Genomic DNA, 25,791 nt, shown 5'->3' with positions numbered 1-25,791 from the left:
ACAGATCCTATTTTAACATTGGGGGTTGGAACAATAGAGAACAATAGGCACTAATTACAGGTAAGTTATAGCCTGTTTTGGAGAAGTAATTGATTCTCAGGTTACCTGTGGTACCTGTATTACCTGTGATAATGCTGTTAGCAGTTTGTAGATAATGTATACTAAATATATATATCACAAATCCTTTTATATAATTAAAAAATATTAAAATAGAATAACTTAAATTTTCTTAAATTAGTGAAAATATTTCATTTTCTATATCTTTCATTGTTACAAATTTCACACTTTATCATAATAATTATGTTTTATAAATAAAACAGAAAATACATTTGTTCAATTTTAACCTTTACATTGAAAGGTCACATTATCAATAAGTTTGAGTCAACGTTACCTGTTTCATCAGAGACTTGTATATCTGATATACAAGTCTCTGATATAATGTACTTTAGAGAAAACGATTAAAAACAAAAGACTTTAACGACATTTTTATAGTTTAAGTAAAACAAATCATTTATGATAATGAAACTGATTGAATAATAAAGCACAAATCAGTATAATCTTAGAAATCACGGATAAAGTTCACAATATCACCAAAGTCAATTAATCATATCGGCGGTTCCATATATGCAGTCTTCACATACGAAATTATTCATGTAATAAATAGTTCAATCTTATTATTACAAAGAAATACTAGTCTATATATGATTGTCACTTTCTTTAACACAAGTATATGGTAATCATAGCCCTTGCAAATTCAAGTTGCTTTATGAAATTGAATGTTAAATTACACTTGTATATAATGTTTCTCAAAGTATATCATAATCACTTAGGTCCATTTATGAAACTGAATGTTAATGTTTAGGAAGCACAAGCATATGATAAACGGGTATATAATTGTAATTATCCTGGATTTAATACTCCAAGTGGACAAGATGTGAAGCTGCATCAGCATATGCGGTCACATCCATCGTGTCATCTTGAGAGTCTGGAGTCTCGATTCCGGTTGGCGATATTCCTCTTCTTTGCACATGGTTTACCTCCAGCTTGATACTCTACCATTCTCCAAGAAATCAACCCTAATCTGGGCATTTGTCATTGCAATCTATAATCTATTTCCAGGAACGTCAAGTACAGTAAGTGTTTAGAGAAAAATAACTAATGGAATTGGTAAAATGATTGGACCAAGGTGTATACTGTTTATTGTAATTTTGAGGGAATAACAATTGGTTGTTTTTGTGTTGGTTACATACACATACTATTGTAAACAGTTCTGACTACATATCATTGAAGTTTATGCCGTTAACTCTTTATGTGATTTTAACAAAATGCACCTATTTTTTTTAAAACAATAATTCAATTTGTAACAATTAGTTGCTTATCATAACATAGTAACCATATCTAATTGAAAGGGAGAAAACAAGAAAAAAATGATTGAAAGTACACTGTATATCATTGTTACCTGTATAAGGTGCATTTTTAATTTTGAAAGATTTTTTTCCATTATTTCATTTTTAAAATGTTGTGTACTATCACTATGAATATAAGTAATAATTATCAGTATATGTATTCTGTTATTAATACGTGCATATAAATGTATATTTTTAAAGGTATTCTTAAACATTTTCTTCACTTTTATTGTTAGTCACCTTTGAGTCCCATGTATACGTATACTGAAACAGACTATACCTACATTTTCCATAGGTAAACTCAGGTAATGTTTATATAGCAAAAGCAACATGTTGGCTGTAGTTAGACAATTAACATTCATTGTTGATAAAAAAATAATGTAAATCATTAAGAAAAATAGAGAAAAGGAAAGATGACATATTTTCACATTGCCTTACACCGTTTTCACACCTGAAGACACTGAACAAATTAATCCCTGTAACTGTTAGATATAAATACACACACAATTCACTGAATCACACCATCTTTCAGAGACTTCCACTCAATTACCGACAAGATATACAATGTAAATTTCATTCTGTCAACCATACACAAAGACTCAATTTAGAGTCAGCAACATAAAACCCAGACATACAGATACTCATAGAAAGACAGTTTTACTTCAATTCAATTAATTCTTTTATTACTTTCGGCCGTACGGCCTATCAGTCACAAAAACATTGTACATGAAATACAAATTACAGCATGGCCTATACAACATATAGAGAATGAGACATCATAACATCAATGATTGGTTTAGTTATTATTTATTGATTTAGTAGCTTCATGTATATGTTTTCCTAGAGAACACAGTTCCTTTACATTTTGTACTCTGAATAGCTGGATTAATTTAAAAACAGATGGGTTATTCCAGTAATAACGCTTGATGTACATTTTCCTTAAATTTCTATAACTATTACATTCAAGAATAAAATGATATTCATCTTCAATTTGTTGTCTATTATTACACATATTGCAAAATCGTCTTAATCTTGGAGTATTATTAAATCTACCTGCTTCAATGGCTAAACAATGTGCAGATAGACGTATCTTAGTAAGACAAATTCTATATCTTTTAGGAATATATTTGGTAAGATAAAAAGGTAATGTTACATTGTCCACAAGATGTTTATATATATGACATTTTGAGGATGACTCTAATAAATGGTGTAGGTGTTGCCGAGCTTGGTCAAAAATTCTCTTCTTAATAACTGGCAAAATATTGTCGATATAACTTGCATACATTTGCTGGTTTTCCCACACATAACCAAAACCAAGCGAAAAAGGGTTCATTTTTAACAAAAGTTACCCAATTGAAACAATTTCTTGTATTACAATTTCTTAAAAATCCATATGCACGATTTAAAATACAATTTCGTGAAGTAATTAACTTAAACCAGTACTTAATTATCCTTAGTTTCCTGCAATATTGTAGTGGAAAAACGACCTAGTTCACAATACACCATCGCATTTGAGGTTGATTTCTTTACATTAAGTATTCTTTTGCAAAAATGTGTGTGGACCTTTTCAATGTCAATTGTCTTTGACGATCCCCATATCTCGCAACTATAGCTTAAAATACTTCCAACATCGAAAAGATGAAGCATAGTTTCAATATTTAATTGCATGTGATTACATTTTGTAAAAAGTGCAAACATTGCTTTACGACCCTGAGTTGATAGCTGTATTTGAATACTGTTGAATTTATTATTAAATTTCAGATTTACTCCTAAATATGTGAATTCATTTACACAGGAAAGGTCATTACCCTGATATGTCCATTTCTCATTGTAGTGAACTATACCACCTTTTCGAAAAACAACGACTTTAGTTTTTTCAATATTTACAGTAAGTTTCCATTGGTTTGAATACCTTTCTAAATTATCAAGTAGATCTTGCAAACACTTGACAGTCTCCGAAAACAACACCATATCGTCAGCGTAAAGCATAAGAAATAAACTAAGGTCTTGAAAATCGTATTGTGAATTACAATGCGATATAAAGAAAGATTCAAAATCGTTAACATACAAAGAAAAAAGTATCGGGGAGAGAATTTCCCCTTGGAAGAGGCCGATATCATTATCGAAGAAATCAGAGATACGACCTTGAAGACTTACACAAGATTTTACGTGTCCATATGAAGATTTGATCAAATTCAAAAGTTTTCCTCGTATTCCTAATTTTGATAATTTGTACCACAAATTTAAACGATCAACGCGGTCAAACGCTTTTTGAAAATAAACGAAACAGCAGTATAATCGTTTGTTATTATTGAAAGACTTTGTAATTATTGAATGTAATGCAAAAATAGCATCAATTGTACTCATTCCAGGACGAAACCCGAATTGGGCATCAGATATAATGTCATATGATTCACTCCATTTCAATAACCTACGATTTAATATTGAAGTAAATAATTTTCCAAGACAGCTTCACAAACTTATACCCCTGAAATTGTTAGTATTCGATTTATCACCCTTTTTATGCACCGGAGTAATCACGGCTCTTGACCATTCAGCCGGAAAATATACTGAATTTAAAATTTCATTAAACAAAGTACACAATGCGGGTAAAAGTTGAGTTTTCCCCGATAATAAACATTCATTTAAAATACCATCCAACCCATGTGCTTTTCCACGTTTCAGTGTCTGAATTGCTCGTGATATTTCTTCTATAGAAATTTCAGAATCTAATTCATCATATACTGGTGTATCGTGGCCAACTTCATTATCTGCAGATATAGCAGAATCACTATCTAAGTCTGTATCGTTATTAGTATTTACGCCATTAGCGTTTGACAAATCCTTAAAATATTGATATAAACAATTCAGATTCGTTTGAGGTCCTGATGATTTTTGCCTTACAAATTTCTTATAAAATTGACGCGGATTGTATTTCCGCAAATATTCTAGTATGTCTCCTTCTAATCTCATATATTATCTATATATTGTCTGTATATATTATACGTTTTCTTACTTTCTATTAAAATTCTGTGATTGACAGACGATTTACAACTATTGAAATCGCGTAAAGCGTTTCGATACATGTACCATTTGTTTTTGACTTCACCATCAAACCATGGCTTGTCTTCAAGTGTATTAGTGTATTCATATGTACGTTCACCACGTCCACCTACACCTACTTAAAGTCCACACAATTACAGACAAGATACACATAGAACAGACAGACTCGTAGACAGTTTCACACCAAAACTCAGACGTGTACAGTTACGTTTTCCATTTTACATAATAATAATTAAATAATACGTTTTGTAATACGTTCTCTTTTTTGTCATCATAGTGCATTCATACTGTACATTTTTGTATTCTTATATAGTGTATTAGTTCAAAGTTTCAGTTACCGGCATGCTGATCAGTTGTACCGAGAGCCATGTTTCAGTTACCGGTAGTCTGATCAGTCGTACCGAGAGCCATGTTTCAGTGTTGGTCATATCAACTCTTACCACATTTACATGGCTATCATTCAACTTATGAATAAATGCGTGACAATTTTCTATCGCATCAGGAAAAAGACTGATCTCCCAATGAGATCATGACAGGTGCACGGACTGAAGCAATTCTACTATGCAGGTAGGTGACCGGGTTGACGGGAGTGCTAAATATAGGTCGAGTAATTTATAAGGGATAGTCCTATAATATAAGACTTCGAAGACAAAAAGTAAATATCCGATAATTAATGTAGAATGATATATGAAATACGTCCCTAATCACGAGATAACTAATCCGAGACCTATAATGATACATGAAATACGTCCCTAATCACGAGATAACTAATCCGAGACCTATAATGATACATGAAATACGTCCCTAATCACGAGATAACTAATCCGAGACCTATAATGATACATGAAATACGTCCCTAATCACGAGATAACTAATCCGAGACCTATAATGATACATGAAATACGTCCCTAATCACGAGATAACTAATCCGAGACCTATAATGATACATGAAATACGTCCCTAATCACGAGATAACTAATCCGAGACCTATAATGATATATGAAATACGTCCCTAATTACGAGATAACTAATCCGAGACCTATAATGATATATGAAATACGTCCCTAATCACGAGATAACTAATCCGAGACCTATAATGATACATGAAATACGTCCCTAATCACGAGATAACTAATCCGAGACCTATAATGATACATGAAATACGTCCCTAATCACGAGATAACTAATCCGAGACCTATAATGATATATGAAATACGTCCCTAATCACGAGATAACTAATCCGAGACCTATAATGATACATGAAATACGTCCCTAATTACGAGATAACTAATCCGAGACCTATAATGATACATGAAATACGTCCCTAATTACGAGATAACTAATCCGAGACCTATAATGATATATGAAATACGTCCCTAATCACGAGATAACTAATCCGAGACCTATAATGATACATGAAATACGTCCCTAATCACGAGATAACTAATCCGAGACATATAATTATATATGAAATACGTCCCTAATCACGAGATAACTAATCCGAGACCTATAATGATACATGAAATACGTCCCTAATCACGAGATAACTAATCCGAGACCTATAATGATACATGAAATACGTCCCTAATTACGAGATAACAAATCCGAGACCTATAATGATACATGAAATACGTCCCTAATCACGAGATAACTAATCCGAGACCTATAATGATACATGAAATACGTCCCTAATCACGAGATAACTAATCCGAGACCTATAATGATACATGAAATACGTCCCTAATCACGAGATAACTAATCCGAGACCTATAATGATACATGAAATACGTCCCTAATCACGAGATAACTAATCCGAGACCTATAATGATACATGAAATACGTCCCTAATTACGAGATAACTAATCCGAGACCTATAATGATACATGAAATACGTCCCTAATTACGAGATAACTAGTCCGAGACCTATAATGATACATGAAATACGTCCCTAATCACGAGATAACTAATCCGGGACCTATAATGATACATGAAATACGTCCCTAATCACGAGATAACTAATCCGAGACATATAATGATACATGAAATACGTCCCTAATCACGAGATAACTAATCCGAGACATATAATGATACATGAAATACGTCACTAATCAATTATATTAAAAAATATAAAAATATCCACGTAATCTCTCATGGAAAATATCCACGTGATCTCTCATGGAAAATATCCACGTGATCTCTCATGGAAAATATCCACGTGATCTCTCAGGATTGGGTTACTACCATCCGGGCCAACAAGAGTAATTGATATTAGTTTATAGAACTTCCGAAATCGTTGTTAAATAAATAGAGAAAGTTAAGATCTAAACTCTAAGTAACAAAATGTCGTGAATGAAACCCTATTAGGTGTATTATTTATAGGGGGACATGCGTGACCTAGATGTAAAAACTTAACTTTAAACTTTTATCAACTTTTCATAATGAAAATCTCCCCCAGTAACAACAGCAACAATGATGTGGACATGTGTCGTTATCATTTCAGTACAGCGTAATGTAATGTTTATTAGCTATTGAATTGACACTATTGAGACATACTGAATTTTACTAAATTTGTGATGAAAAAATAATTTTGCTATATTATTGTTATCAATCCATCTATTATCAATAATTTAAAAATTCAGCTACATAAGACCAATACAAAACCAACCGTCCTTTAACATGCATTATATATTGACGAAAGATGTCATTTATTGTTTAAATGTCAGTGTTTGTATCGCCCATTTATTGTTTAAATGTCAGTGTTTGTATCGCCCAATAACATGGAAGTAAATGTACCCTGTCATCATTAAACAGTTATACACACTCTTTTGAATTGTAATAATATCATAAGTGAATCAGAAACTTAAACTTTGGAATTCCTTAGAGATTATTCATTGTCAGTGACAGTAGCAAATTTTCATGAGAATAACCCACTCCGATAAAGTTTACAATATTATACAGTATATAATGTTGATTCATCTGTTTACCCATCATATTAAAAAATAATGTTTATTTATTATATTGAGAATATTGAAATATTTTATTAGTTTGATTTCATTTCAAGGTCTCTTACTTTTTTATTACACAAACAGTATTAGAGGGATCAACCTTATAGCTAGCATTGCTCCTGAAAATTATAAGCCATCTAAGGTTACCATCAAGGAATCTGCTGTAGAGAAACTTCTTTTGTAGACAATCCATAGCTTACAAATTTACAAAAATGCAAAGGACTATATCCATTGTATAGACACGCATTATGTTGAACCATTCAATAATGCAGCACTGGTATACCATGACAAGAGAATTTTATTCGGTAATAAGGAATACCAGAGGCGTACGAATATGGCAGTTCTGGATTGGAACCAAAATGTTGATCGTGACTTCACTTCAATAACTTGGTGTTTCTGACACTTTGATCGTTTTTGTGACTTCAATATCAATATTATCAACATAAGTGAATTTTAGGATATCTGCTTTATGTACTTGATTAAGTAAGTATTACAGTATTGGCAAATCCAAGTTTTGGTGGCAAAACATATAAATATATATATATATGTATGTGGTAAATGTATATACATGTAATTAATTATAAAAATAACTAATATATACAGGTATGCAATACAGCATCATTGCCACTAATCAGTTTGAATCGATAGAATTAATATGGATACTAAGGATTTAGAAAACAGCAGACGTGGGGATAAAGAATAAGTCAATACTGGCCCCCACCGTTTGAGTCCCGGAATATTGCGTTCTTTATGAAGACACAGTTCGGGCTCAGGAGAGCGTGTCGTTGTCTGATGTCAGTCGCTTGATTCCGTGACGATAGACTTAAATCACAACAAACACATCGAAGTTCGTCCTCGTCACAATCTGTAGTGAAGAACAAAACACATGCTTTTAATCATGCATTTACATGTTTTGCTAAAAGCCGTATTTCCTAGTTAACTTGTTTCATCATTTTTTTCATTGATTTTTTAAAACTATTTTCATTTGTACAGTAAATTACAAAAGTACGTGAGCATAATATTTTTATCTACAACACCTTCCTCGATATTCCGGGGGTTACCTCAGATTTTACATGTAGAATAAATAAAAAAAAAAAGACATATGACCTGTTACATAAAATCCAGCCGCAACTAGATCGTCCACATCCGGGGCCCCATTGTGTCCTATCCAGTACAGGAAGGACTGTCTGCGGTCCGACTCCAGTCTGTAACGATGGTCTGGATAGAAGAACAAACATCCAGGACATCGTAAAACATGTAAGGCATAAGGACTAGTCCCTTTTAAACTTGCAACGTCTACCTCCAATCCACAGGATGTACATTTTACTGTAGATAATCCGGAGTTGGTATAGGAAAATCCGGTTACCATGGGTGGTCCCGTTGGAATGTTCAGATGGGGCCATTGTCTGAAGCTTGCTTCCCGTCTGTTGAATGTCTTCTTGAAATCCATTTTTCCTGATAACGGCACACTGGAAACATTACATTGTAAAGACAGAGTCTGAGTTTAGGAATAATAACACCTAGGCTACAAATGTTAATCAAGTCCGTATTACAGAGTCCGAGGCCAAGGTCAAAATATCATCACACTGTTAAAACTTTAAACATATTTAACCAATGTTAATGTGAGGCCTTCAGATCTTATGTCATATAGTCTATCGGGTGTTATAAAATCATTGTCACTCGAGGACCGCACAATAACTATACAATGTACATGGTCTGTACTTATTCAGACCGCACAATAACTATACAATGTACATGGTCTGTACTTATTCAGACCGCACAATAACTATACAATGTACATGGTCTGTACTTATTCAGACCGCACAATAACTATACAATGTACATGGTCTGTACTTATTCAGACCGCACAATAACTATACAATGTACATGGTCTGTACTTATTCAGACCGCACAATAACTATACAATGTACATGGTCTGTACTTATTCAGACCGCACAATAACTATACAATGTACATGGTCTGTACTTATTCAGACCGCACAATAACTATACAATGTACATGGTCTGTACTTATTCAGCCTATCTTAAGAGATAATCATTATTTTTTATGCTTTGTAGGTTAAAATTAACTAGTTTATGCTACATTCCTCGGGCTCAGTTTCGTCAACGTGCCTTAAGCTTTGCAAAGTAAACAAACATTAGATATAAGTAAAATATCTTAGTTTTGGAATTTATCTGAAATTATAAATCATGAAGAGACTTCAAGTTAAAGACTGCATTGATAAAACTGGAGTTCGGTTGTTACAAGTCAATATCTGTTAATTGTTAACCAAATTTTAATTTATCAATGTTTTGCTTTTTATCATATATAACTAAACTACTCAGCAGATCGTTATGGATTTTAATAAAATACACAACAATAACTGGTAGGATAGGAAGTCGCTAAAAATAGAACGGGGAAGCCCCCGCATGTTTCTCATCAGAAACTAGGCCGTTATGGCAGTCGAAAACACCGGTTAATAAACAAATACATAACAAATAAATACGAGAAAAATAAATATAGCTAGAAGCTGGTTTGTGTGATACGCTGTAGTGATATTTCTGTTGTCGTCTGTATGCTATTGATCGTTTTAAATATTTTGTTTTCCACAAACGTAATCAAACCACCGGGACCACAATGGTTACTAAAACCACCACAACATCAACAAATCGTTATTTATATTTAGTCCACATTCAGCATGCGACCGTAATCGCATGATTTGTGAATTGCAATTCTTGACCGTAATCAACTATTGTGTTTTTTCATGGCGAGTATGATATTGACTCCCTTTACACTAATCAGAGACGAAACATGTTGCAGTACCTGGTTGTTGCGGTACCCTGGGGGGTTAAAAATAGCATCTAGAATTCTATGATGAAAACAATGACACTGACAACCGAGGTCGAGAGACAGTGAAGGAGATATTTCTGTAAATCGTTCAAATAACTAGTCTTCGATATCAATAATGTCATCCTTGCAAATTAAAACATACTTTATATCAAAAATGCTTTCCGCTTCTACTCAGCTGATTGCTGTCAATTCCACGAACACGTGTCCTTACTAAAAACAGTACCGCTTATACTGAATATTGTTTATCTGTCAAAATATTATTTAGCAGAAACGACACCAGCTTGTCCTAAAGACTCACCTGCTAGCTTCCTAGGATGCGGCGAATTTCTTAAAGAATTAACGACCAATGGTTTCTATGTCTGACAGTAATACTGACAGCTTCGATGGAGTTTATTTCGAGCGGAAGACGTCGTGACCTTTGACCGCACGAACAACGCTTAGCTACGCAGTGTGTCGAATCCCCGCCCCTTCACTTATGTATTCGGTGTCACGTTGCATCATCACCCATTCAGCTTACCTTAGTTGAAGTCGTTACTCTGCACATGTGTTTATTAGTATTCGTGACATTAGTGGTATAACTCGTTTGAGATACTGTACATGTAAACATGCTGTGTGTGAAGTGAATTGGGGAACTTAAATTTTTCTGCTGTGTATGACAGACTGTCATTCACGAGAAAGATGTATTGGAAATATTTTGTTGTGTATCTTATATTTTCATTGAACAAACCTCGCTGCTAAATGTCAAATAAATAGCATTGTTTTATTGTTTGCCATCAGTCCTTCCATGACATAACTGGTAGCCCTGGTACTCTTCAACAACTGTCATGTGACATTTTATTTGGCATCAAGTATCCTGGAAAAACTGGAAATCTAGTTAATGAGCCCAACTGTGACAAATAACTCAGAAGTCATTCAGCTAGGCTCCGCCCCCGACGTGATAGCGGGTAAGTTCTCGTACAACGTAAATTAAGCTCCGCCCTACCCGGAGTATTGGGATTCACTTGTACATTATGAATCATCTTCAAAGAAAAGTAACCCCAACCATTAGTACAATGCTCATGGATATTCCTTTTGAAATCAACTATATTTTTTTTTCTTAGTGGTTAAGAGTTTAAGATAAAATATATGCATTAAATGTTATTAGTTCTCCTACGATTCCAACGGTCGTTTTGAACACTTCCTTACATCTAAACACAGGATAGGGATTTAAAAGGATTTGTTAATTACCCTATTTTAGGCCCCGCCCACCGACCCCAAGTGGATCAGACCTATATTTTATAGAAAATTGATTTCCCTTCCCGAAATATCCTCGTGGTTATTGTAGGGACAGCTCTTACTATCAGTCGGCATGTTAAAGGCCGCGGTCAGCCAATGAAAAACACTGGCTTCAGATAAAGTCAAATCATAACAGAAAATAAGGTATTGTAAATTTAATCGATCTAGAGCACTACAAATGTCCTTTTATTGAAACAAACAAACAAATAAAACAATATTGATCTTTTTCGGCTTCTATTCCATGATTATTAATTTGTTTCGATAATGAATAATTAGAAGAACGGGGGGGGGGGGGGCGGGAGGTTTACTGAACATGTCCTATATTGGTAGAAATATTAAGTTAGTTGACATGATGTCATAAAATAGGAACTCTGTGTATCAGAGTGAACCATATCTAATTATTTATTTTGGTTTAATATTTTTCTTGGTCATGAAAATTTGGATATAATTATTATATTGATAGTATATTTCCACTTGATATTAATATATGATTTTATTCATTTATTTTTTCGATATAGTTCAAAACTTTTCTCTCCCATTTTTCACGGCCAAGAAAAAGATTTATATGTGTAATTACTTATTCACACATGTGTTCAACCATTGTTTCCTCCCTTCCTTCTTCCCTCATTTCACCCAGCCATTAACTCAATGCCAAAAACACTCTCAAACTGTCTGACATATTATCCAGGGAATATGTAATATATGAATTTATTTATTTATTTTATTTGATATTTGAAGGATATTTTGTTTAAATTGACCTCCATATTCCGTGGTCCTCTGTTCGCCTTTAAACAATTTGTAACGCTTTTTTTGTTTAATAGCTTTTTCAAAGAGGTCTAATTTACTGTCAATCGAGAGGTTATATTTCCTACATAATAAGAATTGCTCTATTAAAGCAATGCATCCGTCTCAAAGCGGTTTACAAATTACTATCCATAATTATCGAACTTTTAGCAACCAACGAATGCCTTTCTTGACTCCCTTGGGAACAAACAGCCGGAGCTGGCGTTTGGGCGCTAGCATTTCTTGCGTTGTCCTATCTTGTACTCATTTACAGTTGTGTCGACTGAAACACAACGAAGTAAGGTATCTTGTAGTTCAAGGATGCAACACTGTGTTTGTGCCATTTGTGGGATTCGAACTAGCGACCCTTCGGTCAAGTAGCCCTACGTCCAACCGCTAGATACTTGTGCCTCCATTGATTTAGTTTAAGAAAAATACTGTTACTTTATTTCGAACATGGCAGGTTTAATAATATCCCTAGAGAAAATGGAATTTGCAACCTATGTCATCAAAACGAAATTAGAGACAAACTATTTTTTCATTAATGTAAGGAATAACAAATATCATTAAAGAGGAAGAATTCACCAAATACTTACACGTTTAGCACTCTGTTTAATTTTGTAGTTGGCCTGGTAACGGCATCAACATTTGAGATTATACAACGTCTGGTAATATTGAAAAATAAATGAGAGTAAAGACAATGTCTTATATTTGAAATTGTTTTATTTCATCTGGATTTAAATGTACAACAAAATTTAATAATGCATATCTATTGTAATTATACCGTTTTTTCAGCATATGTTACTGAAAAAAATGATAATATATATCATTCAGTTCAGAACATACATGTCAAATAGACATAATCGTATGAATATTTAAATATTACAAATAATATGATTGAAATGATAAGTTCCGCTTTATAACGCAGACTCGTGAGACCTCAAGGGCATCTGCAGAAATTATGATCTTATCAAAACTTTCCCTTACCTTTTATGGCAATAAAAACAAAGATATTCTAACAAAAATAAAAGCCAAATATCCGTCTTTGTCCCAATGATTTTCAGGCGGACGCGGCAAAGAAAACTGTTATGTCTTTACCGGCCCCGACCGTTTGATTCCTGCAACATCCAGTTCCTTATAAAGACACAGTTCGGGCTCAGTCGAGCGTGTTCCTGTCTTAATTCTGCCGTTTGATTCGGAGACAATATATTTAAATCACAACAGAAACATCGAAGTTTGTCCTCTCCAAATTCTGCATTAAAGAAAAAAACATTTTTTCTTATATACATATGTGGGAATTTTATCTCAAAAATAGTTTCAGTATGACAGAAAATAATCTGTTTTATATAACTTGACAAATTTATTGTTTAAAAAGCATACTTCTGATCTTTTGAAGGTGTTTTAGCTGATGCAGATAATTCTATCGTGGATAAATAATATATCCATCAGTGTAGACGTATTTAGGTTTTCTATAGCACAGTGGTTAAAAGTTTGCAAAGATGATGTCATAGGCCTACCTGCTACATAAAATCCAGCCGAAACTAGATCATCAACATCCGGGGCCCCATCGTATCCTATCCAATAGAGGAAGGTCTGTCTGCGGTCCGACTCCCGCCTATAAGGATTGGCTGGATAGAAGAACGAACATTCTGGAGACCGTAACACATGGAAAACATAAGGATTTGTCCCGTTTAAACTTGAAGCGTCTACCTCCAATCCACATGCTATACATTTTACTGTCGATGATCCTGAGTTCGTATAGGAAAATCCAGCTACCACCAGTGGTCCTGTAGGAATGTTTGAATGAGGCCACTCCCTAAAGCTTGCTTCCCGTCCACGACTGTCAAGTATATTTGTAGTAGCAACGTCATCCAAGGCTTGCATCATTGTGATTCTGAAAGGTAAATATATGCTTAAATTATATTCTCTGGATTCAGTGTCTTTTCATTTCTGACACTGATCTTTTCTAATATACCCAGATAATTTCATCACTTATTTCTTCATTAATCCTTCATGAAGCCTTTTAAAGTGTGCTCCAAACAGGAAAGTAAACTTGTTTTGTAAAGGATTTTATTGTCCCATGAATAAGATCTCGGGGTACCTGTTATTTTTTTACTTTTCATTTAGAGAAGATAAGGGAGTAATAGTAACTTCCAATCATTCAAATTGTGAAACTCATAATAATAGATATAGTCTGTTCTGAGACTACTGGGCCCGGTTTCATCAACGTTCCGTAACTTTAAGGAGCTCCTTAAATGAACATTTTCCTTAAATCTAAGGAAAAATTCCTTATCTTAAAAACTTAACCTGTACTATTATTGGAGTAATGTTGTATATGAGAATCTAAATCGAGCGAATATTTGTTCGTTGCCCTTTTCCAAACGATTCCCCAATCTCCGAAATGTTCTTTGTTTTCTTCTTATTGGCGTAGCCTTGCTCGTTGAATATGAATTAACGCCACATTTACTAGCTTAAGGAGCTCCTTAGTGATTTAATGCTGGGGAAAATGCGGCCTTAAATATTAAAGGAATTCCTTAAGTTTATGGACATATTTAAGTTAAGGAAATTTCATGAACGCATTTTATTTAAGTTAAGGAATTTTCCTTAGATTTAAGGAAAATGTTGATTTAAGGAGCTCCTAAAAGTTAAGGAACGTTGATGAAACCGGGCCTTGGTATATTTTACATTTTATTTGATATAACAAACTGTCTTTAAAGTGTATCTTTTATCCGAAGCAAAATTCAGTTTAACGTCGTGTGGTATTTTATTTAGACGATGAGAAAATGAACAACAAAACTCTGTTAACCATTTAGCGAATACCCTAGATATTAAAATTGAAGACCTTATATTGTAAAGGGATATTTAAAGTGAACTTTGCGACCCCAACCTCTGACACAAAAACGTCACAACACACATACATGTATAATCGTTACTCAACCAATGAAAATCCTTCCCAAAATAGTAACAAACGCAAAATATCGCATTCACTCATCATGCCATTCATCCGTACATGGCATACTGCTTATATAATAACTACAGTTGATTGTAATTATGCAATAAATTAGAACTAATTAAGTTAACTACAGAAACTGTCGATTGTACTGACATAGTTTTTTGACATATATATCTTTCACAAATGTATGTAGTGCACTACCGGGAACTGGGACGCACATGGGCGCTCTTTACGCGTTTGATCAATAGGAATCTTATCTTGCAAATTGTGAAAGAGAAATAGCATTAATTTCAAATAAGGTAAGCAGTCTAAAGGTTGCATTATATCATTAACAAGTCCATTGTCTAATGTCAAATCCAGCAACAATGATGTGAGGTTAACTCGTCAAAATGCATGCTTACTACTACCCAATGACATAAATCCAAGATGTAGGCACTGATTGCACTTGGAGAGCAATAAATGACAGTCTATCAATGGAGGAAAGTCTAAAATCTTCAATAATTAAAAAAAAATCTTTTCAACAATTACTTACCAACTACACTGATGTTATTTTGTGTCAATCAAGGCAGGATATGAACGGGTGTAGGCTCTAGCTGTGGTCGTAGAAAATCAAAACATACGGACTGCAACACGGACTACGGTATCATAGCTGTACCCATATGCCCTCAAACTAACAAATCGTTTTACAAAAAAAAAAAAAAAAAAACATAAACAACAACAAAAATTAGGCATCAAGTTCACTAATGGTTCAAAGAGAACATCAGCACGATTGTCGGGTATCATGAAGCCTTCACAATGTTCGTTCATCTTACAGATACACTCTAGTCCGTACTAGTCAGCCTCGGTCTACGAGAGGCTAATCTATGACTATACATTTCCTGTGATCATTTTTGTTATGTCTCTCTATATAGAAGGCAATATACCGACCAAAAGGAAAGTCCATGAAGACAGTCATCTTGTTATCTACAGTGCAAAAAGTCCGATATTAGGGAAATCCGCAATCCGTTAATCATTTATATTTTATGAAGTCACGTGGTTGTAAGCTACTCAAGACTACTATTGACGTATCTTCAGCTTAATATACTGGTAACTGTGGTATGGATCTACCCCCACTATGTGGCCTGCTGACTACATTTGGATGGGTGATCCTTCCATACTCGATTCAGGCGCGATAAAAACAGTTAAAAGCTGTGGTATTTATAGCTGATTGAGATCAATTGTTTCAAACATCAGTCGCATTATTTAAAACTACATTGCCTCTGAGTTTTATCATGCAAATTTTACTATATATATATCTATCTGGTGTTACACTTGCTCTGATTGGCTTATCATTAGTATGAAGTTTTCCGGAGTTGTGTCAACTGGCCCGTTACATATCTTACGCACATCTATATTCCAATTATGATAATCATAAGTCGTTATTCATAGCTCCGACTGTGCAGATGGGTGACAGACTTTGTGGCGTTGCGCTGCACGTTTTACAATGGACATTTGGATATTGGAATGGGTCTGGACTCGGCTCATTGCCATGAATAAAATTCAGTTTCCTATTCCAATAATGTCACACCCTTTCATTTTCCCCACGGGTCTTTGTGTGCAGAACAGTGTCAAACGCTTTACCAAAATCGAGATCCTTCAACTCAAGATATCGTCAAACTTCCCAAAATTTCCAGGAGTTACATATTACAAGACCTCATATTCCTACAACAAATTGATATATGGGTAACCACTCTGTTCCTTATGATTCTCTTTTAGAACTTTCCCTATTACAGGTGTTAGACTGATTGGACCTTTCTGGTAGGTTGGATGTAATATTGGTCATATTCAAGTTGGAGGGTAAAGTTCATTCTTTCATAAACTATAAGATTCATTGTTGTAAACAACTCGTTTAATGTTTCTTTGGGATGAATGTTATCTGGACCTGGTGATTAGTAATGGTTTATTACTGTAACTGCAGAAACCATTTCCTCTGGTCATTTTTACACCGGGAGGAAATACTGGCAGCCCTCCTTCGCATCTGGTGATAAAGACAGTCACGCAGAAAGCTGCATGAGAAGCAACCTTTTCCTGATCATTGGTATTACACCATGCCAATCGAACACATTACACACTGCAGATTTTGACTTAGTCTTTGAACTTTTATATCTCCAGAAATGTTTAACTTTTAACCTTCTAAGCTTTGTCTTTCTCTCTAAGGTACACTGATTTCATACAAGGTAGCCTGTCACAGTCGTTTTACAATGCACATATTTCTTCCGTTAAGTCCGTTTTGCCTAAATGTCTGAACCGCTGCTGTTAAACTATTGCGATGAAGCTCCAATTTGTTCACTGCAGTATAGTCATGCATTTGTAGTTTTGGATTTTAATCAAAAGGTTCCCATGCATCAGCAGCTGATATCCTCTCCATACAAGTGTACGTGCCGGCACATATATTTGTTTCTCTTTTTCGTCTCTTGAAATAAAATAAATAGAAACTTATTGTTTTTCTGATACGACATATATATTAACTTGTATGACATAATTTACCGCAGTCGTGAAAAATATCGTATTCTGTCATATCATCACTGCTTATTTTATCACTAGTGATGATAATGAGAGTTATATATCATACCTAGTACTTGTATTTTTGTTTTTGTTTTTACCCTTTCGGGCAGGTGAGCTTAATAACCTGACGGAGTATTTTAAAACGGAATTTATACTTCATTCCTGATTTGCATCAATGTACCTCGCCCCTCTTCCTCCAAAAAGGTTATCAGCAATGATATGCATTCATCGTATAGAAAAGACCGTTTCCTTTATCCAAAATTAGATGACAATCCTGAACAAGTGATATTTCAGACGCATTATGATCCATTCTACAAAAGCTTTGTTGGCTAAGAAGCGAGTTCAAGAAATAAAAAAACAAAACGGTGTGCTGCGGTATCACCTGTCTTGTTGGTTAAATGAGCTAAAATTAAATAAGTATTTAATATCAAAACACCAAGTAAAACACCAACACAGTTAAATTAAATCACTTATTTTATTACATTTATGTTTAACAGGAGTAGCTATTTATTTCAAATAAGGAATGTCTGTTTTAAGTTTGATATCCTGATATGTTGAAATGTTTTACTTCCAAACGAAATACAGTAAGATAACAAACATTCACCATTCAAAAGGCATTTGACATTTTTTTCATTTACACATATAATGCTTTATATGTAGATATTCTGATATGGATTACGGAATAGGGTAAATGCAAGAAAAATAAAAACATGATGGAAGAACGTTATAGTCTCTGTCATCTCATTAAAACCACTCTCAGATGCGTAATACAAACTCACACTGTTGTTAATACAACGGGAACATAGTGAATTACATTGAACTACTCCTTCACAGTGAAGTCTATTGTAGTGTTAAAGATAGGGGGCGAAATAGTCGAAAATGCATATGATAACCTGTTACGATGTCATCACCTTCAAAATGAAACAATCACATTGTAACGAATGTAAGATTCAATTCATCACATATCTGGAGATGTAATTCCCTTTAGGACAAGAAATATCACTCGAGTACGTCACACTTTTTTTAATTCACAGCCCTTCTATGGACCCATTTACACAGAATTTTGAACTACAAGACTAAAGTCATATAAGTACAATGAGTTAGGAAAAAATGTTCGAACTTAAACAATTGCATAGAATTTCAATATTTAACAACCATATAGAATATATAAATAATAATAATAAAGATTTATCACTTTCGTGACCTTTTTAAAGCCCTAAAAATCTTAAAACGAAACAAGTCTTTTCAACAGATTAAAATAAATCATTTAGATGCTTTGTACAACAATAAATCGTTAAAATACCTGATGTAAGGATCTGAAATGCGTTTTAAATATTTAATCCATCTGCAGCGTTTTATGTGCTAGTGTGATGGTTTATAAAAACTTAACACGGTTAGATTTATAGTAATATTGAAATTTATCTTACAAAACTAACATGTGGTAACTTAAAACATTATCCATGACCGCTCCCGCATAACTTAACACCGAGGTATGTATCACCCAGGTGACACTGCCGCCCTTAATAAATTGATTAATTTCCAGATTTGACCTTTTGACCTCGTCACGGATATTTACCCTGATGTTTCTTTAACAAGGGTTACATTAAGTCCCTAGGCTTACATCATTCTAACACAACATAACCTTTTGAGGGTACTTATTACACAGTAACAGAAAGTTCAACAGGAAATATCATCACAAACACAATCTTATTTATAACGCTAAAGTGCTTCTGCTACTCAAATCACATAGGTTGTATCGCAGCTTTCGATACTATATTTTAAGAATGCTAATTTAAATACTAAAACCGAGAAAATAAATAAAATAAATTAAAAGGACTAGGAAATGTAAACCACTGCTAATAGAAAACAATTGGAAGGATGATCCATGCTATCCTTAATATTTGATTTGTTGTCGAAGCTTTATAATTACACAATAAACATACAAAGATAGTATGTAGTTAGATGATACCTGCTAGACATCAATGTCATGGCGAATGGTTGCCTAAAATTACTTCACATTAAAATGGATTTCCTGCTGATCACACAATTACCGATTATGTAAAACGAAAAACATAAAATAAACACACACTGTTAACGTATAAAGACAAAACAAATTGTAACAACACAAAACAACCGAGATTGTGAAGGAAAAACAATGAACTCTTAACGTCATTCACAGAATTGCTGTTTAGGTACACTCTATTGGTGAATGATTTTGTATTCCATGGGAAAGGATTGAACATCCTCATTTTTAGATTTCCTAAGACAAGATTGCGAAAATGCTGTATTCGATTATTGTCTTGCATTTGGGGCAGTTAAGCTGTGCAGGATGGCATGTTTTGCAGCAGGAATAATGCCCGCATGGCCAGTAAATGACCTCCCGAGGATTAACCTGGCACACAAAACAGGTTTGTTCCTTCTTTCTAGTATCAATTTCCTCTTGCAACATCACGAGTTCTGAAAATAACAGAAAATATCATAAATGTTAAGATTGTCCTATGATTGATGATAGATTATCAGGTACTGGTCAATGTATATATAATATTATATGATTTTTTTTTTTTTTTTTTTTTGATATTTTTTACATGGAAGTTTTTGTTTTGGGCCTAACATTTTTTTTCTGTACAATCAGATTTGACAGTTATTCAAATTATTATTAATCCAAATTTGAAATGATTTGAGACGTTGGTTAAGTTTTGTATTTGGTTCCTTTTTCATCCATCCAGGAGCGGAACTTTTTTAATTATCATATCTAGTTCTGTCAAAGTTGAATAATTTAACACAACCGCCGTTATCATTACACAAAACAATCAATTTGAAAATTACCTGACTCTTCCTCGGATTGTGCTGTCATCGGTTCCTCCTGCATATAAATACATAACTTATTATTAGCGTCGAAGTGGGAAATTATTTTGACCTGAAATGTTGGAATTTCTACCGGTAAGTGCAAAATCGGTATTCATAATTTCTTAATATTATGTTTCTGTTTTTAAAATCATAAAGTAGTACTCCTATGTTTGTTCTTATTCTTGTGATTATCCACTCATTAAACTTATTATTGTAATGTATATATCTAAAATTATACAGTTCAATTTCTTTTCTAACATTTTTTTAATTGAACATCATTATTATTATTTTTCGCAATACATAGCTTGAATGATATACTTACATCTTCCGCAAGTAAACTGGCCTGGACGTTGTCAATGTAGGTCTGACCCTTCCGTTTTATAAGAAAAGAACACCCTGGGCTTTGAATGGCATGCTGCATCCAGGGATCCTGAGTCGCCTCCATGTCCCAGAAAGCCTTACAGCAACAAGTTTTGACCTCTCCATATCCTTAAATATAACAAAGTATCTAAAACTGCAGAGTTATTAATACACATTTGTAAATGGTGTTATATCCTGCACGATAGATATACAAAAGTATATGTATTATTGTTATAAAGGGCATTCAACATTTGCAATATACATGATTTATTTTAACTTACGCGTTATATCGCGAAACCAATGCGTTATATTGCGAAACTATAAATTTTAAGATCGACTAGTAAAATAGAATTAGAATGTGCTGTTTTCTTTACTTGAAAAAGTATTATGCATATAAATGATAATTAGAACGTATAAATACCTGTGCAGTACCATCTTGCTTCAGCCATGGCGTCTACATCTATAGACATATCACATGACCGATATATAAAGGTCTCCTTACAGACGTCAAATTGGGTGTCTGTTTCAACTGATGGTTGATTTGAGCAAGCCTCAGATGACACGGTACCTCCCTCGCAACCGGCATCGGACTCATTGGCAGATTTCTCCATCTCTACAAATCATTAACAAAGCGCTAGCAAGTTAAATAAATAACGGTTGGTATCACTCTTGTGTTAGTAATTACAACATTCCTTTATTCATAATTAATTAACTATTTGTTGAAGTTTTATATTTAAAGACTTTTTGATGGTTATTGAAATAACAATTGATTCATTAGCGTGATATGCTGTGTACGTAATTTACCGTGATATTTTCTTAAATAAACAAAATTATCAGCTTTCCTGCCGATTCCCAAATCCCTTAATGTTTGGTTGTATTTGATATTCCTACCAAACTATATTAATTTTCATTTCATTAAAGCACGCATTAATTCTCCAGCATCGCTTTATTTTGTTTCATGTAAAATTGGATAAATATCCTATCGGGGTCCATACTCTGGTATAAACCAAGATCATTATCATATATTGATACCATTTTAGTATAAAGTATATTTTTGTTTTATCCTTAACTTTCAATACAGAAAATATTGTCAACAATTTTAGCTAGGACACACATGAACTATGTTCAGATATGTTATCAACCTTGGTATCTTTATGTTGAATGACAGATTTGCAATATTTTTCGGAATTTTTTTTGTATGATCTTGACTTGAAATGCATCTATATAGCGTCTTGTATATATCGTTTAAGTTACCGTTTATCACATTGTGTTTATATAGCGTCTTGTATATAATTGTTTAATTACCGTTTATCACACGGTGTTTATATAGCGTCTTGTATATATATAGGTTTGATAACCGTTTAACACATTGCATTTATATAGCGTCTTCTATATATAAGTTTAGTTGCCGTTTATCACATTGTGTTTATATATCGTCTTGTATATATAGGTTTAGTTACCGTTATCACATTGTGTTTATATAGCGTCTTGTATATATAGGTTTAATTACCGTTTAACACATTGTGTTTATATAGCGTCTTGTTTATATAGGTTTAATTACCGTTTAACACATTGTGTTTATATAGCGTCTTGTTTATGTAGGTTTAATTACAGTTAAACACATTGTTTTTATATATTGTCTTGTATATATAGGTTTAATTACCGTTTAACACATTGTGTTTATATAGCGTCTTGTTTATATAGGTTTAGTTCCCGTATCACATTGTGTTTATAATGCGTCTTGTATATATAGGTTTAATTACCGTTGATCACGTTGTGTTTATAAATCGTCTTGTATATATCGGTTTAGTTACCGTTTATCACATTAGGTTTACTGTAAAAGTGGATATTTTCGCGCGCTGACATTTTCGCTTAGTCAGCCTCCAAACTGATCGCAATGTGGATATTTTCGCGCTGTCAGTCATTACGAAAAGATATTTTCGCGCTGCGATGTCATTGGCCATGTATATAAAGTAAGATTATTTTCGGCAAGCTCCATTGAAAGCTCGCGACGATCGGTCAAGTAAATATACCAAAAATGAAGAAAGTTTATAATGATCAATCAACATTAAAATCAAATGAAATACTATCATTTTACTAATTACTCAAGTTAGTATAATCATGTCTCAGACAAATGACCGACCATGACAACGTTATACATCACTGACGACATGGTTTACTAGCAGGAACTTTCGTCTTGGATATTAGTGTATTTAGTTTATTTGGTGGAAATATTTTCGCGGAGATTACCGTTTAACACATTGTTAGCTCACCTTGTCCGAAGGACAAAGGTGAGCTTATGCCATACTATGGCGTCCGTCGTCCGTCCGTCCGTCCGTCCGTCAACAATTGACTTATTTGACTTCTTCATCACCGCTAATCAGAATTTGAACAAATTTGGTCAGAAACATCCCTATGGGAAGGAGATTACAAATTGTACAAATGGTGGGGCTGACCCCCTTGGGGCCTGAGGGGCGGGGCTAAAATGGGTCAATATAGCTATATTGATATAAACGACTTCTTCTCTGAAACCGGGCAATGGATATGGCTCATATATGGCTGGTAGCATCACTATGGTGTGGGGATTTAAAATGTTCAAATGATGGGGCTGACCCCCTTGGGTGCAGAGGTCGGGGTCAAAAGGGGTCAAAATAACTTATTTTCTGAAACTAAGCAATGGATATCATTCACATTTGTGTGGTAGCATCCCAATGCGGGTTGCGCTAAAAGTCAATTACATTTCATGGATTAATGCATTTTATAGCATAAAAACTTCACATACACCTATAAAATGCCTATGATATATTCACATAGCAATACCAGTGACAAATATATTTAATCATCATTCTTGTTTGATATCTCATGAAATCCAGGTTAGCGATTCAGGCTCTCTGGGCCTCTTGTGTTTATAATTACCGTTTATCACATTGTGTTTATATAGCGTCTTGTATATATAGGTTTGATAACCGTTTATCGCATTGTGTTTATATAGCGTCTTGTATATAATGGTTGAATTACCGTTTGTCACATTGTGTTTATATAGCGTCTTGTATATACATGTATATGTTTACGTTTATTACATTTCATTTAAAATCACAATAGTTTGTGGGTATAGAGACGGCAATACCTGCATCCACTAATATCTCTCTGAATCCTATCAAAAACGATTTAATGCGTTGCTTTGTACTATCTTCTGTCAGCTACTTTCGATGCAAAATTTTTATTCTTTATTAAGATAACCTGAGTTGAGTGTTCACTATCCTGGAAGTATTACTCAGATTACACAATATTTTCTATGGTATATAGTTCTCGTATATTCTTGTTTTTGTTGAGTTGTTTTTTAATCTCTGATTTCTTAACAATAGCAGTTTCAATGTTCTTTAACAAAATATGTCTGGTATCAAATTATTTGAGTGCATCCATTTTTTTACTTTCACATCCCTCATAAAACCATAAAGATTTGATGCAATAACAAATTTAAAAACCTAACACGTATTAGATTTCTTCCTACTATCAGAATCTTATACCTAACAGGGGTGGTCTCAAAACGTAAACGTACCTGAAATTGGCGTCTTAAATACTTAATAAAGTTCCGAATATATACATGTATATAATCCGTCGTTCCTGTAAAAACATAAATAAAAAGGAATATAAGTTACTGTACCCGCATAAAATGTAGGTCACTTCCAATAGTATTATACAAAAATGTTAGATGGATGCCGACATGACAACACCTATGTAAGCAGAGCTCTACTACTAAGTGAGCACAAAGCACTGTTAATGTCTGTTTAGAGGAGAAATAAGGTGGAAAATTGCAGAATGACATGCTTATCTACAGTATCATGCACATTTAAAATTAATACAAACTGCATGTAGTGAGTGATTGCACTGGATTGGAAATTAACCTAAACTTCTAAACTGTGAGCAAATAAGAGGCACCCTAAGGAGACCAAACAAAAAGGAAATCTAGTGGAAGTAATCTAAGCCATTCCAGAAAAAAAAGAAGAAAGAGCAAGAACTAAATGAGCCTGAACAAATCACAAGTGAGTCCGAGTCTGAACCTGGATTTACTGACTGTACTGACATTGATATCTTTCCCAATATGGCCGCTATGAGAACCAGTGTTACTTCATAATGGCAAACCAAGGCCAATAATAGCAGAGTTTATTTCCCATAATCTGAAAGTAAAAATGCTAAAGAACAAAATTTAATTGAAGGGAATGGACACTTCGAAAATTGATCCAAGGTGTGTGAAAATATACATAAATAAAGATCTGACCGCAGCTAGGGCCAGTTGGGACATGCCAGGAAAATAAATTTTGACGGGAAATGTGCTAAAACTTGGACAAGAGACGGTGTAATTTTTGTGAAATCTAGTAGAAACGGTGAAATTCACAGAACTAATACACCTGAAGACCTAGTGACTAACAAACTCTATAGTGAATAAACTATACATTTATATTTACCGACCCTCAGGAACTATTAATTTACATAAATGTACAAAAAGAACAAGAAACATTATGATAGTGACTTTCTCTTCAATCTGATTCTCAACATTACTTGATATGTTGTTTTACTTACCATGACTAATGTGATTCCAGAATATAGCGGTTGTACACCTATTTATATATAGGCAAACCAGTTTCTGCATGTAATCAAATCAAATCAAAGTGTACATTGAAAGGCAGGTAAAAAACTCACTATC

General features: G+C 33.8%; 3 protein-coding genes across 4 annotated transcripts; all 3 read right to left on the bottom strand.

Annotated features, from left to right (window-relative positions):
• Window positions 1-8,008: 8,008 nt before the first annotated feature.
• Window positions 8,009-8,937, bottom strand: LOC117327493 (baculoviral IAP repeat-containing protein 2-like). Its single transcript, XM_033884504.1, has 2 exons — window positions 8,582-8,937; window positions 8,009-8,339 (listed from the first exon to the last, which is right to left on the bottom strand). Exons 1-2 carry the CDS (start codon window positions 8,922-8,924, stop codon window positions 8,179-8,181), a joined length of 504 nt encoding a protein of 167 aa, XP_033740395.1. The 5' UTR covers window positions 8,925-8,937; the 3' UTR covers window positions 8,009-8,178.
• Window positions 8,938-13,130: 4,193 nt separating this feature from the next.
• LOC117327492 (baculoviral IAP repeat-containing protein 2-like) lies at window positions 13,131-16,302 on the bottom strand. Its single transcript, XM_033884503.1, has 3 exons — window positions 15,868-16,302; window positions 13,900-14,276; window positions 13,131-13,634 (listed from the first exon to the last, which is right to left on the bottom strand). The coding sequence occupies exons 2-3, from the start codon at window positions 14,267-14,269 to the stop codon at window positions 13,477-13,479; spliced, it is 528 nt and encodes a 175-aa protein (XP_033740394.1). The 5' UTR covers window positions 14,270-14,276; window positions 15,868-16,302; the 3' UTR covers window positions 13,131-13,476.
• A 2,038-nt stretch (window positions 16,303-18,340) lies between these two features.
• Window positions 18,341-25,774, bottom strand: LOC117327491 (putative inhibitor of apoptosis). Of its 2 annotated transcripts, XM_033884501.1 has the most exons (6): window positions 25,668-25,774; window positions 24,646-24,710; window positions 21,508-21,699; window positions 21,049-21,215; window positions 20,706-20,742; window positions 18,341-20,336 (listed from the first exon to the last, which is right to left on the bottom strand). In XM_033884501.1, the coding sequence occupies exons 3-6, from the start codon at window positions 21,695-21,697 to the stop codon at window positions 20,140-20,142; spliced, it is 591 nt and encodes a 196-aa protein (XP_033740392.1). In that variant the 5' UTR covers window positions 21,698-21,699; window positions 24,646-24,710; window positions 25,668-25,774; the 3' UTR covers window positions 18,341-20,139. The 2 variants fall into 2 exon arrangements, with proteins under 2 accessions (XP_033740392.1, XP_033740393.1); XM_033884502.1 differs by lacking the exons at window positions 24,646-24,710; window positions 25,668-25,774 and having other exon boundaries at window positions 21,508-22,772.
• Window positions 25,775-25,791: the final 17 nt, after the last annotated feature.

Source organism: Pecten maximus, chromosome 5 (genome assembly GCF_902652985.1).
Source record: "Pecten maximus chromosome 5, xPecMax1.1, whole genome shotgun sequence".
NCBI lineage: Eukaryota > Metazoa > Mollusca > Bivalvia > Pectinida > Pectinidae > Pecten > Pecten maximus.
The sequence above is the reverse complement of the archived record's forward strand: the minus strand, read 5'-3'. Positions and strand labels throughout refer to the sequence as shown.

Bases quoted from the DNA above. Each gene is read 5' to 3' on its own strand.
- LOC117327493 (XM_033884504.1), bottom strand. From the start codon at position 8,924: ATGGATTTCAAGAAGACATTCAACAGACGGGAAGCAAGCTTCAGACAA. The intron at 8,340-8,581 runs GTCATATGTCTT...TCTTCACTACAG, and splicing joins GGCTGGATTTTATGTAACAG to ATTGTGACGAGGACGAACTT.
- LOC117327492 (XM_033884503.1), bottom strand. From the start codon at position 14,269: ATGATGCAAGCCTTGGATGACGTTGCTACTACAAATATACTTGACAGT. The intron at 13,635-13,899 runs GTAGGCCTATGA...TCTTTAATGCAG, and splicing joins GGCTGGATTTTATGTAGCAG to AATTTGGAGAGGACAAACTT.
- LOC117327491 (XM_033884501.1), bottom strand. From the start codon at position 21,697: ATGGAGAAATCTGCCAATGAGTCCGATGCCGGTTGCGAGGGAGGTACC. The intron at 21,216-21,507 runs GTATTTATACGT...GTTATATTTAAG, and splicing joins AGCAAGATGGTACTGCACAG to GATATGGAGAGGTCAAAACT. The intron at 20,743-21,048 runs GTAAGTATATCA...ATTTATATGCAG, and splicing joins CCAGTTTACTTGCGGAAGAT to GAGGAACCGATGACAGCACA.